Raw genomic sequence first — 16,580 nt, forward strand, 5'->3', positions numbered from 1 at the left:
TCTTGTTGATATGGCTAATCCACTTAAGAGATTCTGACAAATGGGTGGCCAGGGTAGCACAGTTAAGGACTCCCTCTCCAGATCTGTACCCAAAACTAAGTGGGACCCCAACCTTAACACTAGGGTTTGCTTGGGTAGCAGCAGGAAAGTGGGGCTGTCAGCTAACATGAACCTAAGAATTGACAAACACTTGCTGATCAGGGATACAGATTGGGAAGTCAAAACACAGACCTATTTGCCAGCTAAACATAAGACTAAAATTATAGGGGAGAAAAAATGGAGGAGGGTGTATATGGCTTTTTCTCTTTTTGCCTATTTTAACAATTTCAGTACCCCCCCCCCCCCCCCCCCCGGTCAAAGCAAGGTGAGGTGGTTTCTAAATTGTGAAACTTTCTCCTTGTTGGCAGGCAGTATGCTTAGTGGCTGGCTGCAAATATGAGGACGTTTTCATTTCTTCCCCATATGCTAGCTTGTAAGGAAGTGGTAGTGTCTTGGTGTTATAGTGTAGTGAAGTTTATTCAAAACCAATAAATATTTGTTGTTGCTTAGCATGGTTCAAGTGCTGTGATGGGCATGAAAATAAAAAGATGAGAAAATGGTTTTTGTCTTCAAGGAGCATCCAGTTTAGTGGCACTGATATATATACACGTTAAGTGCTACGACACAGGTGGGGGTCCTCAGTTGCTCTGTAAACAGACTATGAGCCAACTGGGTCACAGGAGGTCCTTGCAGGGAGAAGGCAGGTCTTGAACAGTCTTGAAGGGTGGGGAGGAGACAGCCAGGTTAAAGGGAACCACAGGGATCTGAGGCATTGAAAACCACAAGACAGAAAGCAAAGAGAAGTGATGCAACTTGGTATGCTGGGAATACCTCTGTAGTTCCGTGTTGGAAGAGGATAAACAGGAAGAAAGGGAATGGAGGGGGACAGGACTGAAGCAGGCAAGGGCTCCAACTGGCTTTCAATGTCATTCTAAAAATCCTGGATCTTCTATGGTAGTGGCAGGGGGTTAGCAATAAAATGACACAGAGGTGCATATTAATTTAAATGTCTCTGGCTGTAGGCAGGGACAATACCTGAGAGGTAAGACTAGATAGGGCAGACAATTGGGAGGCTACTTTGATGGTCTAGGAGAAAGATGATAAGGGATTAAACTAGGTATGGTAGGAGGAATAGAAGAGGGTAGATTCCAGAAATAATCAGATAGAAAATGTAAGGATTTGAAGGACTATTTGTATGGAGAGATGAAAGACAGTGGGTGGAAAGAGCCCAGTCCTGGATTCCTGGCTTGGGTACCTGGGTGAATACTAGTTCCACTAATTACAATAAGGAAAACAAGAGGAGGAGCAGGATGAGATGGGAAGAAAGACAAGTATAGTTTTGGACAGGATGAATGAAAAGGCAATTGAGGCAAGGCAGCCTGAAACTCAGGGGAAAAGCTAGGATGAGAGATAAATGTCTGAGAGTCAACAGAATATTAGTAGTTGAGATCTTGAGTGTGGATGAAATCTATCAGAATTGTGAGCCAGAAATGGAATTCAGGGAAACACCAACAATTAAGAAAGAGTAGACAGAAGATATAAATTCACAAAAGAGAAGAAATTAACACAAGATGGAAGGAAAATAGAGATAGGTGTAACAGAAGTCTAGGGAGGACACATTTCAAGGATCAGTGAGGGACCAACAGTACCAAATACAGCAGACAGACAAAGCATACAGCAAGACTGGAGGGTCTCCAGATTAGACAATCAGGAGGTAAGTGTTAAGGGGTGTTCTCTGCCACCACCCCCAGCCAAAAAAAAAAAAAAAAAGGTGTGTTAGAGTCCTAACCCCCAGTACCCCACAATGAGCCTTTATTTAGAGATAAGGTCTTCAAAAATAAAATGAGGTCATTAGGGTAGGCCTTAATCCAGTATGACTGATGTCCTCAAGAGAAGGCGAAATCTGGATACAGAGACAGATGCACACAGAGGGAAGCGATGTGAAGAGACACAGGGAGAAGACGGCCACCTACAAGTCAAGGAGGGAGGCCTGGAACAGACATTCCCTTATAGCCATCAGAAGGAACCAACCCCGTCAACAATCTGATACGCGACTTCTGGCCTCCAGAACTCCAAGACAATAAATTTGTTGTTTAAGCCACTCAGGAAGTAAAGACTGTACTTTAAAAAAGTTTACATGAGAAAGAGCTAGAGAGGAATAGAGTGTTCAGTCCAATTTACTTTAAAGACTGCAAACACAAATACCTTTATCTAGAAAATTATCTATTTAAAATTTAAACTTTATTGGCATACAGTAGTTTGTAGTTTTGCTCATTAAATTTTGTAATTTAAAAAATGTCTTTGTAGTTATGTTCATAATTTTATTCCTAGTATTGTCTATGTATTTTCTTCCATTTCCTCACTAGTTAGTCTTGCCAGAGATCTGTTAATTAAAAATAAGTATTTTTGGTTTTGTTGAAAAAAAAATATAAGCAAAAGACAGATTGAAATGATAGGAAAAGGTGGCAATAAGTGGCAGAGCAAGGTCCCCATGGGATGGGGTCTCAAGGACAGATTTGAAACCCTTGTCCTTGAGACATTAAGGAAGGAGAGAAGTAAGACTGGATGTGGGTGCAGGACTCTTTGCTGGGACAAAGCAGGAAGTTCACAATGTTTCCACCTGGTGATCTCAACTTTATTCATCAAGTAGGAAGTGAAGTTACCTGCTTAGAGTTAGGGAGGGACTTAGGTAGGGGACTGATCAGGCTGGTGAAAATTGAGAACAGCTGCTGGGGAAGGGTGAGGAAGCTCAGTGAGGACCAGAGGTGCCGAGGGTCTGGTCAAGCTGGAGACAGTTAATTTGTGGTGGTGTCAACCTTTGGCTGCTTGGATATAACTGGAGTAGTGAAGGTGGATGGCTGGAGGATTAATCCAGGTTCAACATTCTGCCAGGCAGGTGTGACCAAGGGATGGGGCATAAGAAAACCAAAGAAACCACTAAGGAAGTAGTTTTAGTGCTCAAAAATGCAGATCAGATTTGGTAGGGATGGGAAACAGGTAAAGAAGGACCAATAAACATTGAAACTGGAAGGAGGTCTTTGTGTTTCACATCAGGTTTCGTGGGTGTTGAGTGAGTGCGACCTTGGAATGAAAAGCTCCTGAGGTGTGGTGTTCTTGATAATGGCAACACAAGGCAGAGCAAGGGGGGAGTGGCTCAAGCGGAGTGGAGAGAAAGGCCAGAGGAGTTGAGGCCCAAGCCCGGCTGGGATGGAAAGACAGCATACTCCTCAATGAATGTGACTGCATGACAGGAGTGTTGCAGATTCTGCAAGGCTTTACAAATCAGACAGCTCCTTACTGCTGGTGTGCTCCTATTAATATTTAAACATCCAGTGCCTCCCTTGGGAGAGGTGAATTTTTAAGTCTTACATGTAGATCCACAGCAACAAATTTTAAAGAGCAACATGAGGGCTTTTTATACTTGATATAAGAGTCATCATGTGCTAAAGATATACAAATATTATATAAAAGACCACTGATAAAATTTTAGGCAAACAACATACCAGAAACTCCTGGTGGTGTCTTAATGAATTTTCCATTAAAATGACCAATAACGGCTTCGCATTTTTCTGTTGATTCCATCCTGTTTATATATAAAAATAGAACACGTAAGTATTTAGAGGTCTCTTAGTTTTCATTCTATTCTGTAAATGCAGATATATTCTTATAGGTTTAATAAAATGAAACCTAACAAAAATGTGAATATGATAAAGGAAAAGAACATTTATTCTATCTTTTCTCAAACTGTTGCTTGTGTACTTCTATAGTAAAATGATAACTGATAACCTGAGTACATCTGAATCATAAAAGAAAGGAAAAATTATATCCAGAGTGTTTAATATCAAGTATATCAAATATATAATTTTATTCTAATTGTTGGAAAATTGAAATTCTATAGCTTTCTTAGTCATGATACTGAATTAAAAACAAAAATAATAGTTTAAAATACTGTTGTATTTCGTACTTGCTTGAATACTGGTCATTTTAAAGACAGTCTTTCCTTTTATGAATTCACAAAAGGACAGACTAAAAAGTCATGACAACAACTAGTGTCAATTAGAGGCTGTGCCTTGCATGTTTTTATATTCACTTCAGGTTTAAAATTAACTTTGTGGAGTCAATTATGTACCTCTGTGTCTTCTTGGCTCCAAAGGAGTAATTAAAGGCTGGGGCCTAATTTTACAAGTTATTCTATATCTACAGGTGGCTAAAAGCATTTGAGAAACATTTCTGGGAACTTAAATTACTTTGACTTATTTTTCTTTGTTGGAAGCAACACTGAATAATCTACTTGAATTGCACTATACTCCTGGACTACACAGAGAGTTACACCTTAGTTTTAATAGGTAGCAATAGTTTTAAAAACAATAGAAGTATAACTGGGTTTCATCTTTAGACACAGAAATGATACTATTCAATTTGCTTTCAGAGGAACACCTGCAGAGGTGATAAAATGATGCTGGGCCATTCAGTATCTCACTTGGATCCCTATAACCAGTGAAGTGCACACCAGAGAGATGCTGGCCTTGGTGACTGACTACCAGGAGGATCTTTCAGTTCTATTACAAGATTATTTGGCCTAACAGAAAGAGCAATGAACTAAAAGCCAGAAGAACTAAGTACCAGCCTTTGCTTCATTTCTTGGCAGCTAGGTGACAATGGAAAAGTCTACTTTTTGGCCTCAATTTTCTCATATGTAAAACAGTACGTAATAATGCTTTGTTGATATTACAGGTCTGTGGTAAGATGTGAACGTCATTTGTATATGAGAGTAAAATGTCAGCAATTTTTTCTCCAAAATCAAAGTCAATACTTTAAAACATGTAGACATTATCTGTTACTGCACAGTACTAACAGGTTCTAAATAATGCATCATATATAATCAGATTTTGGATCAGACTCTACCAAAAACCAAAGCTCTTTTTCTTTTAGAAGCCAAATTAACCAGTACACTGAAGTATCCTTTCTGGGAAAAAAGGGATAAAAATCAGATGGAAGGAATGAGGGCACTTTACTTATATATCGAAAATTTTATTTCTTAAAAAAAAATTTGAAGCAAAAACTGTAAAATGTTAATATTTGTTAAATCTGTGTGGTAGTGAGACAGGTTTCATATTTTTGTCTTATTTTTTCCTGAATATTTAAAATATTTCATTTAAAAACCTAATTAATTCACTTTATTGATGAGGAATCAAATTTCCACCTAAGGAGAAAACACTGATTTAGCCATGAAATTTAGGAGTCCAACTGTTATTTTTAAGAAGTTAGAAGTATCCTGATCTAATTATTCAAAATATTAAGAGCACCCACTTTCAGAACTATTGCTCATGTGATAGTTCCTTGTCATTAGCCACCAAATATTTAGCCACTAAATATTTGCACTAAATATATGCTTAGGTTTAAGAATGTTAATGAACTTCCAAAAGATGTGGAAAATGCAAACCAATATTTCCATTTAATTTAAGTTCATGGTGCAACTGGCTCTCATAACTTAAATCCTCTCTTTAATCCTGGCTTAAATCCTCTCTTCTTGGTCATTTTTTTATTTTCTAAGAAAACTTAGCAGAACTATTGCTGTTCACATAATAAAGATAGGGCAGCTTGCTTACCTAGCAAAGCCAACACCACGACTTGTACCACTGGAATCACGCAGTATCCTTGTGGAAATAACTTGTCCAAATGGTTTGAGCATATTTTCAAGTTCTTGCTCATCCATGGACAGTGGCAAATTAGAAATATACAGGTTGGTAGGATCTTGTTCCTGTTGCTAAAACAGAAAAGAAGTTGTCCATGAATTTCCAACAGAAGGTGAGATATTTATGTTAACACATCTACTTTTATTTAGCCATTCTCTTTGCTGAAGTCCTTTAAAAGTACTACCTAGTGAGACCATGGGAACTACAGAACACCCAAGTCACCTTGCACACTTGAAAACAGTGTGAAGCTGGGACAATCTGTGCAGGCCAGACCTGATGCTACGGAGCCATCCTTAGTAGATTTGGAAGTGGCATTGCTGGCAGGCATCACTTAGTTGGAGAGGATGCCCTCATGAAACCACAACTCTCAGCTGTTTCCAGTGTTTCCAAAAATAACCAACGTCTCTTCCACTGCTATTTTTAGGAGTCCATTTCAGGCATACTATTGTGCAGGAAGCTATTATGGCTAATAATTCCATGTAGAGATACATGAAGAAGGATTCTGGACTAAGTCATCTAGAGTCCAGTAGGGACTTTGCCCATATTCCCCTTCTCTCATCTATGGCAGAGTCCATACTACTTTTGAGTTGTGATCACCAATGGAAAAAGGAGAGCTCCAAAATTAAACAAAACAAGAAATCTCAAAGCCATATGAAATGATACACTCTGGGCAGAGCAAATTTTAGAATCTTGAAAAGGCTGAACTCAAGAGTAGGTGGGGGAGGGCAGGTTTGCTAACTCCTCACTATACAAAGGGTGATCCAGGGGTTAGCAGTAATGGAATTACCTGGGAGCTTATTAGAAATGCAGAATCTCAGGCTCCATTCCAGTCCTACAGAATCAGATGCTGCATTTTAACAAGATCCCCTGGTGGTTCATATGCAGTGGAAGTTTGAGAAGCAATGCTCTTAGATCATTTCCCACCCACCCCTGCTTTGCTGAGGTAGCATCGGCTAAAACCAAAAATGTACAACTGAATTTTCTGAGAACCAATAACTGCTATGTCTATTTACAAAGAATATGGTATTCAAATCATCAGGGAAAAAGTTTATATGACAACTGGAATATTTTCCAACCAAGTCAAAAATTACCTCTGCAACTGTGAGATTACAAGAGCCTTAATGGATTTAAAATCAGCCTTTCCCTTGATCTTGTTAACCAACTTTATCTTTACATATTGAAGCATATGACAACTTATGCTTTTTCTGCAATAACTACTATTAGTAAAGTCATTAGTTGATGCTTTAGCCTTAGGCAACAGAATAGCACACTTGCTATAACTTTCTAGATTTCTAAAATACACAGTACTTTCAAAATATATGTGAAGCGTTACACATGTTAAATTCATTCAGGTCTCTACTTTCAAATGTATCATAGCATTAACTAAACCTGAAATGAAACTTATTCTTTCACATAATCTGCAAATAAAAGTGCTATACTTGTGTGATCTGGTAAGATTTAAAATAACAACCTGGTATCCTAGGGAATGGCAAATGCCCTGGTATCCTAAGAATTAAAGATATCAAAGACCGAGAAACTATGGACAAAAAGAACTGTCCCTACAACTTCCTGGTCCTGATGTGGAGGAAGGCTGCACACAGCCAGGTCAGTCCCAGAGATTTACAGTGGTGGCTCCCAGCCTAGATGCCTCGACTCTCAGGCTGTGTCCAAGAAAAAATTTAAAATTTTCGAATGCTCAACAGCAAGTTGATCATGTGTCTCCTCAACCCTTCACAGGCTAACCAAAATGGCACCTATCTTTGCTTTCAGCTGAAATTACGGAAGTTCAGTGTGGTACCGCTGATTATATTACGCTGAGCAAAATCTATTGAAAATTATATAAAGTCTATCTTAATGTCTAAAATTTGGAAAGTGATTTGTTTAATACATGCAGGCTAATAATAGATACAATGTTTCAAAATACAGGGAAAAGCAGTAGAAATGGTCTTAGGTACTAAAGTTTTCAAATTCTTCTGAGGTGGGATAAGAGATAAAGTCCTATCCCCTTATTTCCACTTCACTTGCTGCCTCTACCAACTTCACCCAGTTAAGTGCACGGCTCCTCCATTAAGCCATCTCATGATGGTCCTAACCTCCCAAGTCTCTGAAGCTTCTGTGCAGTGCAGTACTGTGTTTGTTACTACAGTCTGGTCCTGACCCAGCCAACACAAACAGCATCCTCTCTCCCTGAGGGTAGGCCTGGAGTTGCCCGTGGCCTCAAACAGCTAAAGGACATTTCCAGTGCATCTTGTATCCCAGACTCTCGCTATAAAATAGCTCTGACTCTACAATGGAGCAGGGGAGACAGAAACACATGGAATGAATGGTATCCTAGAGATGTGTGCAAGCCACAATGGGAAACAGACAGGGGAGCTCGTATCAGGGAGATCAGGGACCTGACATTGTGTTGGGACTTGAGGAACAAACAGAAGTCCAGAGGCTGAAACCAGATTGTGAAAGGCTGTCTGAGGAGTTTGATTCTACTTTGTCAGTCATTGCTGCTTATACTTTCCCACTTTAGGCAATGCTAACAGCAAGAATAGTGACTATGCATTCCAGAGAGTCTGTAGGCAAAAGTCAAAGTAGCCTATCCAGAGCTCCAAAATTTTCTTAAAGTCTTGTGCTCTATCATTAAAAAAAAAAAAAAAAAAAAGTCATGTTAGTATTGCAACCTAGCTATCAGAGTTTGTTTTAAAAGAAAAACAATGTTTCTGACCTAATACCATCAAGTCAGACTGATACTGCAGGAAGATAAGCCTGTGATTTCCTGCACCCTAAACAGTGACAGGGGAGTAGGAGGAAGGAGGAATTGCAGTTTGAAAACCACACCTTGAAAAACAGAGAGGTTTTGGAGGCACAGAAGTAATGGGAAGACATGATCAAACCTATCACAGAAAGATGTCTGAGTCATGCTTAGTTAAAATCACACTTTTTTCAAAATAAAGCTGGGAATCCCCTAATTAAAGGGCATTAAAACACTCTTTGGATAATGATATGGCATCAAAAAATGTTACATTAAGAAACATATATCAAAATATTGTGGACTTTCTTTTTAATTACAATTATGAGAATCTAAATGACTAATATTTATGATTGCCCATAGGAAAAGTTGTCATATGTGAAGTATTTAAAAGGGGATTGTCAATGTAGGCACTAAGTACTTTCTAAATCTGTTTTTAGTTGCTTCTGTTATTAAAATATTAATAAAAATATTGTATATTCTTTAAAATCTTGATTCAACTTGAGAGTTTAACAATGAAGAAAACATTTTTAAAAAGTGCTAAAAATCAGAATCCAGAAAGAAATTTGGCTCTTAACCCATTCTTTGATATAGAGAGATAGAGTGGACTAAATGCAGGTCAATATTTCCTATGATATTAATGCATTCGTTTTCAACAGTAACAACCTTGTCAGTTAGGTTTCTTTATTTGGGAGAACTTCTAGAGCTAATGTTATTTGTCTTTCTTTTCAGTCAACCTGTCCTGCAAACATTGCCCACAAAGTTGTAATAATTTTAAAACTAAAAAAACCACAAAACACAAGGAATGAAAAGAAGTGTAAACTGGCAGCATTGGTAGGCCACAAAAACATCTACCCCTCCAGTGTCCCTGCATTCTCATCACCATACATTCCTAGTGAATAGAACAGGTAATACTCCCAGTAATTGGTGGTGGTTCTTGAATAAGGGTAATTTTGTCCAAATCAGTGACAATAATAACTGTTTTATTACATACAGTGCTATGTCAAAAAACAATTATTCTGTCAGTTACATGTGGCCAAACATAAAAATGGGACCAACGCATGGCTCTTTACTCTTTACGTCCCTAGGCATGGAAGGGGTTGAAGGGCTTCTCTAACAAGTAGAAAACTAGCTATCACATTGACCATGAGAGGAATAAACGGCAACTAATGTTCACTTGAGTAGAAAAGCCGGGCTTAGAGGTCTCGCATGGTGTAAAGCACTCAGTCATCATCTGAAAGAAATTAACAAAAACCTCCCTGTGCGTGTGGAACAGTTCCTAAAATGCAAGAAAGGGACTTGGCAGGACGAGCAGACATCTGTTTTCTTTTGTACTGAATAGGTTCACCAACCAGCAGATAGCTGCTCACGGGCATGTGACTACAAGCTGCTTGGGGCATGGCGGACCTCTGGGTGGAGATGAGAATAATTCTCGCTTGTTTGACTGCCTATTTATCGAAAAAAATGTGCAAACTTACAAGCAGCCAACTAATATACCATGCTCTGCTGACCCCCACCAGGCTTAGTAGGAGGGACTGAAAGGCCTACAAAAGTTGCCCTGTTAACACGTATCACCAATGTTGATTTGAGTTTTAACTGTTTTTTACCTCATTATCTGAGTTCTTTACTCTTCATAGAATGAGACTTTTATTTGGAAAAATGCACACATTTGAAACATCTGGCAAATTTTATATAAACAGGTTTTCCAAAAGGCCCAAGGCCATTTCTATTTGGCCATTTCTACGTTTCATCAGGATACTCAATGGACATAATTTTAAAATGTCCCTTTTTTAATTCTCAATATCTGCCCAAGTTCAGAAGAAAGTTGTCCTTTTGATTAACTGATTTTTTTGATCATCAACAAGACACTTAATATCTACCATATGGCAAGTACCAAACAAGGCAGTGAAAATTAAAACATGAATAAGAAACAATCAATCGCAGTCAAATAATTTCAATTTGCAGCTTTGCAATTCAGTTTTGGACATTTGTGGGGTCCTTTGTCAAGCCAGGTGGCCAATGTGTCAGACAATATTATATTTCTGCCCCCCTCCCCATATTAAATGACCCTTAATTTTTTCTGATTATGTAAGAAAGCTAGCCTTTAATATGTGGCAATGTGTTTTCAATATACTAACAGTATCCTGATAAACTCAGTAGAGGAAAGTGGACAGTGATGGTCCCTTTATCACCAACCATAGGAGCCAGACTTCAACTTCCTCTGAAAACTGTCTCCCCAAGGGATGCGTGCCAGGTGCTCCTTCCTCTAGACAAGCATGAAGGGGCTAAGTCAAGTGCAGATATTCAAATCCATGGTTCTATGGTACAGAATAACAGACACGCTAAAATACCTTCTGTAACTTTAACCATACAATAAAAAAAGAAATCAGGTCCAGGAAACACAATTCATTCTACAGGGACCTGAAGAAATTCACAATATGCAGAATGTTGGCATTTTGCGAACATCTCAGAACCTGCGTACTGGTCCTCTCCACAGATGACAGAGGGAGGGATTCCTTTTCCCAGCCAATTTACAGTATCAAGCCTCCTAAGGAGGTCTTTGAACAGTGTGTTCATTATCAACCCATGAAAGCTAGCATTCAAAGTGCCCTGTTGACACGACATATAGTGCCCATCTATACCCAGTCCCATTTTAACCAAATGTATGATGTTAAAGCCTACTTCAAAACAGTGTATATTTAATATGCTATGTTGCCTAACATCACAGGCAGTGGAAATGATGCCTAGGTAAGTACTTAAGGGACCACTCTAAATAAGTCCTCTGCATTTTTAACAGATTAATAAAATAGGTCATTTTCTAACTCTGCTTCAGCAGAGGCCACAAAACAATGGGTGTCAGGCCCTTCCACATTCCAGAGTGAGAAACCAGACCACCTAAAGAGAGCCTGCAAGCAGCGGCCAGAGGACTGGTTTGTGATGCTTAGCTGACCTCCCACCTCCTATCTGTCTACAAGAGATTGGAGAGGCTGAGAATAAGCATTTACGTGGAGAGAAACACGATGTGTTCTGAGTCTCACCTTGCAGACTGCTTCCCTGTCACTGCCAGTCAAGCAAGAGGGACTTCAATAGGGACTTCCACTCAGGAAGCCTGACCTGTGTCCCATGGAGCTAGATGGATTCAATGGATCAATGTCCGACTTAAAACCTAAGGCATCTCGTTGGAGAAGGGTGGTTGAAGTGGCCTACAAGTGTGGATGGTTGGCAAAGGTAGATCAGATGTGGACCACACAAGGAGAGTTGGGCCAGGGTTGTGTTAGATTCTCCCAAGAAGGCTGCCTTGAGGGGTAAGAGATCCTAGTCGAAAGAGACTGAAAGATGATCATCAGATTATCAGGAGTGAGGATATCAGCCAGAGGGCATATATTCTCTAGCTTCAAGGAACTACAGCAAAAAAAAATTTAGGAAGGTGGGGCTGGGGTGGGTGGGTAGAGATCTCAGAAAAACTCTAGAAGCATTCCACAAGAGAAAGCATCAGCTTGCTTCCTGGCCAAAGAAATCAATACCAGATTACATCATTGTCAGGTCAAGAAACTTTCCCATCTTCTACCACTGTTCCAACCCTGGAGGGATTAGAAGCTGCAGCTAATGAGCTAAAGGAAGACTAGGAAAAATACAAGATTTGGAAATAGGAAGGGAACTAATCATGTTCCCATCCCACTATAAGCTTGCTACTTGGAGCAGATCTGATCTGGGGGAAGGGAGATGCTTTAACATCATTACATGGCACTCAAAATTTTTGTCAAATAAACAGGATTGGACATTTAAATTACAGGCATCATGCGCTTAACATCAATCTGTTCTTGAAAGTCAGATATTCAGCAAAGTGTTAACCAGAAGCCTATTTCACATTGTTTTAAATAGGAAAAAATTCTAATGTATTATACATTGGTTACAACCCCCAACCAATTTCCTAAAATGTAACTAAATATTTATTCCCTAAAATGTTAACTAAATACATCTCTGTGGGCATGCATACATATAATAAATGGTTATGTTGAGAGGCAAACCTTTAAAACACTGCTTCCTGGTCACCAAATACTCAATATGGTTTTCAGCAAACAATTGCTTTGCAGCCTATGATGTCCCTCAGCACCAGCAATATCCAAGATGCACATCCCTTCTGTGCACTCTCAGCAGTTTTCAAAACCTCCATGCATGACTCTGACATTCTACAAAATGTATTTGGAATGTAACTTGAGTCTTTCTCCATGTGACATCTTATTTAAAATATTATATTGAGGCTGGGCAATGTAAACATAGACAGAAAGGGCTGAAAATGTATTGGAAGATGTATGTTTCATGGAGTTTGGATAAAAAATCAACAACGAACAAGAATATATCCATATATTATTTGTTCTACCAAAAAAAAAAAAAAAAAAAAAAAAAAAGCAGAAAGACCGGAAATGAAAGATGCAACTGAAGGGACTTTTTGAAATAATGAAAGTGGCTGGAACAGTCATGGATCCTGCCTTGTGTTTTATCCAAAAGAGGAAGCATAAACTTCATGAAGTGAGTTAGAATGGACAGAATGGAAAAAAGAAGAGAGTGCCCTAAGAGTCCTTCTTATAAAGTGTCTGATCACCCACTGTTTAAAGAGCCAGGTTAAACATTCTGCGGATCATTATGCAAAGCAGATATCACATATTCACAATAAATATATTTAAAACCTCAATCACTGCCTTTCAACAATGTCACAGGGAATTGCTTTGTATCACGGACAAATCTGAAAATCATGGTGCTTAATATTTATAGTTTCTGTTTATTTTAATTCCTCACACTGCAACTGAAGAAAATCCAAATTAAGTCCAACTCAATGTAAAGCTTTAAAAATATTAATTGGCAATGAGTACTTTAGAGTGGTGACCCCTTTTATTAGTTCCTGAATTCTTTACTTATGTTGATTCTCCTATTCAAAGTAAATCTCTATACTGGTAGCTGCATACATGTTCTTCAGTAGCATTAAGGTCTTAGCAGGTACGATATTTCTACCAGAGTCCATTAACTTCCATAAACTTTCTTTCCTTATGGACATGTGAATGCTCCTCAGGGAATGAACATGTGCTACTATTCAAAAGTAGCACAGGAGAGTATAAAATTACTTTCTTCTGTACTTTATGAGGCCAGATGATATAAAATTATTACTCTTTGGGAAAGAATACTTAAAATATCAAATTGCTGAGTCTGAAAATATTTTCCATAGCAACTGAAGGACCACAGATTAAAAAAAAAATTCTACATAATTACATGAACATCTTAATAACTGCACTGCAGGTACTAGATATTAGGATATTATCCAAGCTCACATTTGGGGAATAAAGACCCAGACATAAATATCAATTTAGACAATAGTGACTCCTGGATGTGTTTAGTGCATAACGGAATGTCTGTTACAGAATGTACACACAAGAGATGCGTGTGATCTCAAAGGTTACTCTCCTCTCTGAATTTTACTTTTTCTTAATACAAAGACCATGACTATTTGAAAGTGGGGTTGGGGGTGCACCAGACAATCTGAGATTCTTTTAGCTTTAGAACTATAACTGCACCTGAACTACTGATTAGGGTAATGCAAGGCCAACTTTTTTGAGTCCATCAAGCCTACCAAAGGCATCATTACTTTTGAAAAAGGGACTGGGCATCTTAAAGTGTCTAACTTTGATGATGAACTTAATGCAAAAAGAAAGACACAATGACTGGGTGGTCAACTCCACCTATATTCATAAATTATGACATCCCAGGTAAAACCCTTAGAGGAAAACTGTCATAAGACAAAAGTTTAAGGAAAATATTATATTTTACAGTAATTAATATCAATGTGCACTGTGTTAAAATTCTTATTAAACATAAAACATCTGATCTCCGTTTTATAATCCTTGAACATTCAGGCATATTCCTCACCTGGAGGAATTTTTCAAAAATATTCCTCATCTAGAATACTAAAAGTTCATCAGAAACAAGTCATAAGTAATGTCATTGCAGAACTACTAAAGAGTAGATTAATATCCCATAAATAATCAATGTGTAAAAATGTCTATTGTACAGAAGCAATAGCAAGTGCAGCTCACATGTACATTAAAACTACTAGCATATCTGTATAAAGCAGTGTATGTGCAAGTTATGTATTTTTTCAAAATATAACATTCTGTACACAATTACCTTTTGAGTTGTGTCTAAAATGTATTAATTCCTTGAGCACTGACATTTTAAAATTATTTTTTGAAAAACAGTACAGAGCTTAAAGACTCACAAATACATGATTACCTGAGACAATCTGATGCTATTTCTCAATGTACTTATGCGGTTACATAATTTACTATGTAAATTTTATACATTTATAAACCCTCCTTCACACATTAAATCATGAAGAATAGTCTTTGGCGCAATAGCTAGTGTTGAGGATGTGGAGGCATGGGACAAGTGTCCAGAAGGAACCGCGGCTAGCAGGGACGACGGGGAAAATGCCAATGGTGACTGAAAAAGCAGATGTGTCAGGCTTCAGAACCAAAGCCAAAGAATAGAGAAGAAGAATGATGCTGGCTCTCAACTTACCTTTGCCATTTGAGCTTGAACCCCACTAGCCTTCAGGGCAGACACAGCTTTCTGAGCAGCTGCAGGACTGTCAAAGTCGACAAAACCATAACCTGAAATGCAAGACACACTCGGTTTTTAAGCCATTATTTTAGGATTACGTAAAGAGTAAAAGAATGACTCCACTTTGTTTCTGATGCAGGCAACAGGAACAGAAACGTCTTGACAGATCTCAGGCGTTCACAGCCACAGAGCCGTGGCTTCCCCAGGCTCTTCCCTGTTGTCTATCAGGGGCTGGACAGGCCTCCTTTCAAGGTAGGGGGAAGAAAAGAACCAGCTTTTTCCTATTCATGATCTTCTTCTTAAGTGTCCTGTAGTTACTAAAAAAAATGACGTCTAAGTTGCCAACCAAGGTAAGAAAAAAAGGGGGTGGGGAAATTAACTTCAGAGAAATGGTGTTTTTAACAATTTGGTAAGAAAGATGGAGCCATCCTACAGGGCTTATGAACGACAGAAACAAAAAATTATGCTTATTCTGTATACTAAATCTTATTTTTCAAAATTAAAATTAGAACATATATTAGATACCCCAAATATAAAATAATCTAAATTTTAGTACTTGGTTAAAAATATCACACTCGTTTACCTAAAATATATCACATCTAGAGGGAAATGCCTTCAAATACCCAAAATACTTGTTTCAGCAGTTCATGGTCTAAAGTTGAAAAACAAAACATCACATCACATCACAAACAAACAAACAAACAACACCTCCTGAGAGAGGCCCTTGTTCAAAGCTTATTTATTCATAGCTTTACAAACATTTTTAATGAGTTGGTCATTTGTTTTCCTAGACTACAACAAATCAAAACCAAAAAATTAAGAAGAAGAAGGGTTGGAGTGAAAATAAGCACATGAATAGCATGTAGCAGTGAAAACTAATAACAAGCAATAAAACAGAAAAACTATACAAACAAAGAACAGGACAAAAGTAAACAATGCCATGAATCTCAACAGATCCCATGAGTATCACTGTATTAAAACAATGACAAATTTTTCTCTGTGATAATGCTTAAATGCTGAGAAAAGGTTAAGTTATATTTACTACATGTCTAAAGGATCAGGGTACCGGGCAAAATACCAGAGTTTTTCTTGGAACTCAAATCAATTATTACAAAATTGATTTTAAATGAGAATGAATATTTTGGAAAAGAAAAGCACCATTTGGAGGTTGTGTAGAAGAGAGGCAGGCCCTATCACTTATTTACAGATGTTATGAAGAAATAGCAACTTAGATAGTATGGTACCAGTATCAAAATAGACAGACATACATCCCAAAATCAAAGAGAAAGCTCAGAAACAGTCCAAAGTCAGTTTTACAGTATTAGTACCAAAAATAGTGTGTGGTAACGAAACAAGCTGTAATAAAATGGAGTAGACTATTGATTTCAGAAACAGACATTTTAGGAGAGATGAATGTTAAAGCTGAAACAAGAAGTGCTTCCTTATATTACTTGGAATTGTATTGAAGTAGTTTTACTTTGACTTAGTGGAGA

General features: G+C 38.1%; 1 protein-coding gene across 5 annotated transcripts in view; it reads right to left on the reverse strand.

The window, feature by feature from the left end:
• The window catches only part of RBMS1 (RNA binding motif single stranded interacting protein 1), a 204,728-nt gene that overhangs the window by 24,260 nt on the left and 163,888 nt on the right, over positions 1-16,580 (reverse strand). For all 5 annotated transcript variants that reach the window (XM_063091974.1, XM_063091942.1, XM_063091955.1 and 2 more), the window contains exons 4-6: positions 15,046-15,137; positions 5,649-5,806; positions 3,543-3,622 (exon numbers count right to left, since the gene is read on the reverse strand). In XM_063091974.1, coding sequence (XP_062948044.1) covers positions 3,543-3,622; positions 5,649-5,806; positions 15,046-15,137 — 330 coding nt within the window. The remainder of the gene's footprint in view (positions 1-3,542; positions 3,623-5,648; positions 5,807-15,045; positions 15,138-16,580) is intronic.

This window comes from Cynocephalus volans, chromosome 1 (genome assembly GCF_027409185.1).
Source record: "Cynocephalus volans isolate mCynVol1 chromosome 1, mCynVol1.pri, whole genome shotgun sequence".
Classification (NCBI taxonomy): domain Eukaryota; kingdom Metazoa; phylum Chordata; class Mammalia; order Dermoptera; family Cynocephalidae; genus Cynocephalus; species Cynocephalus volans.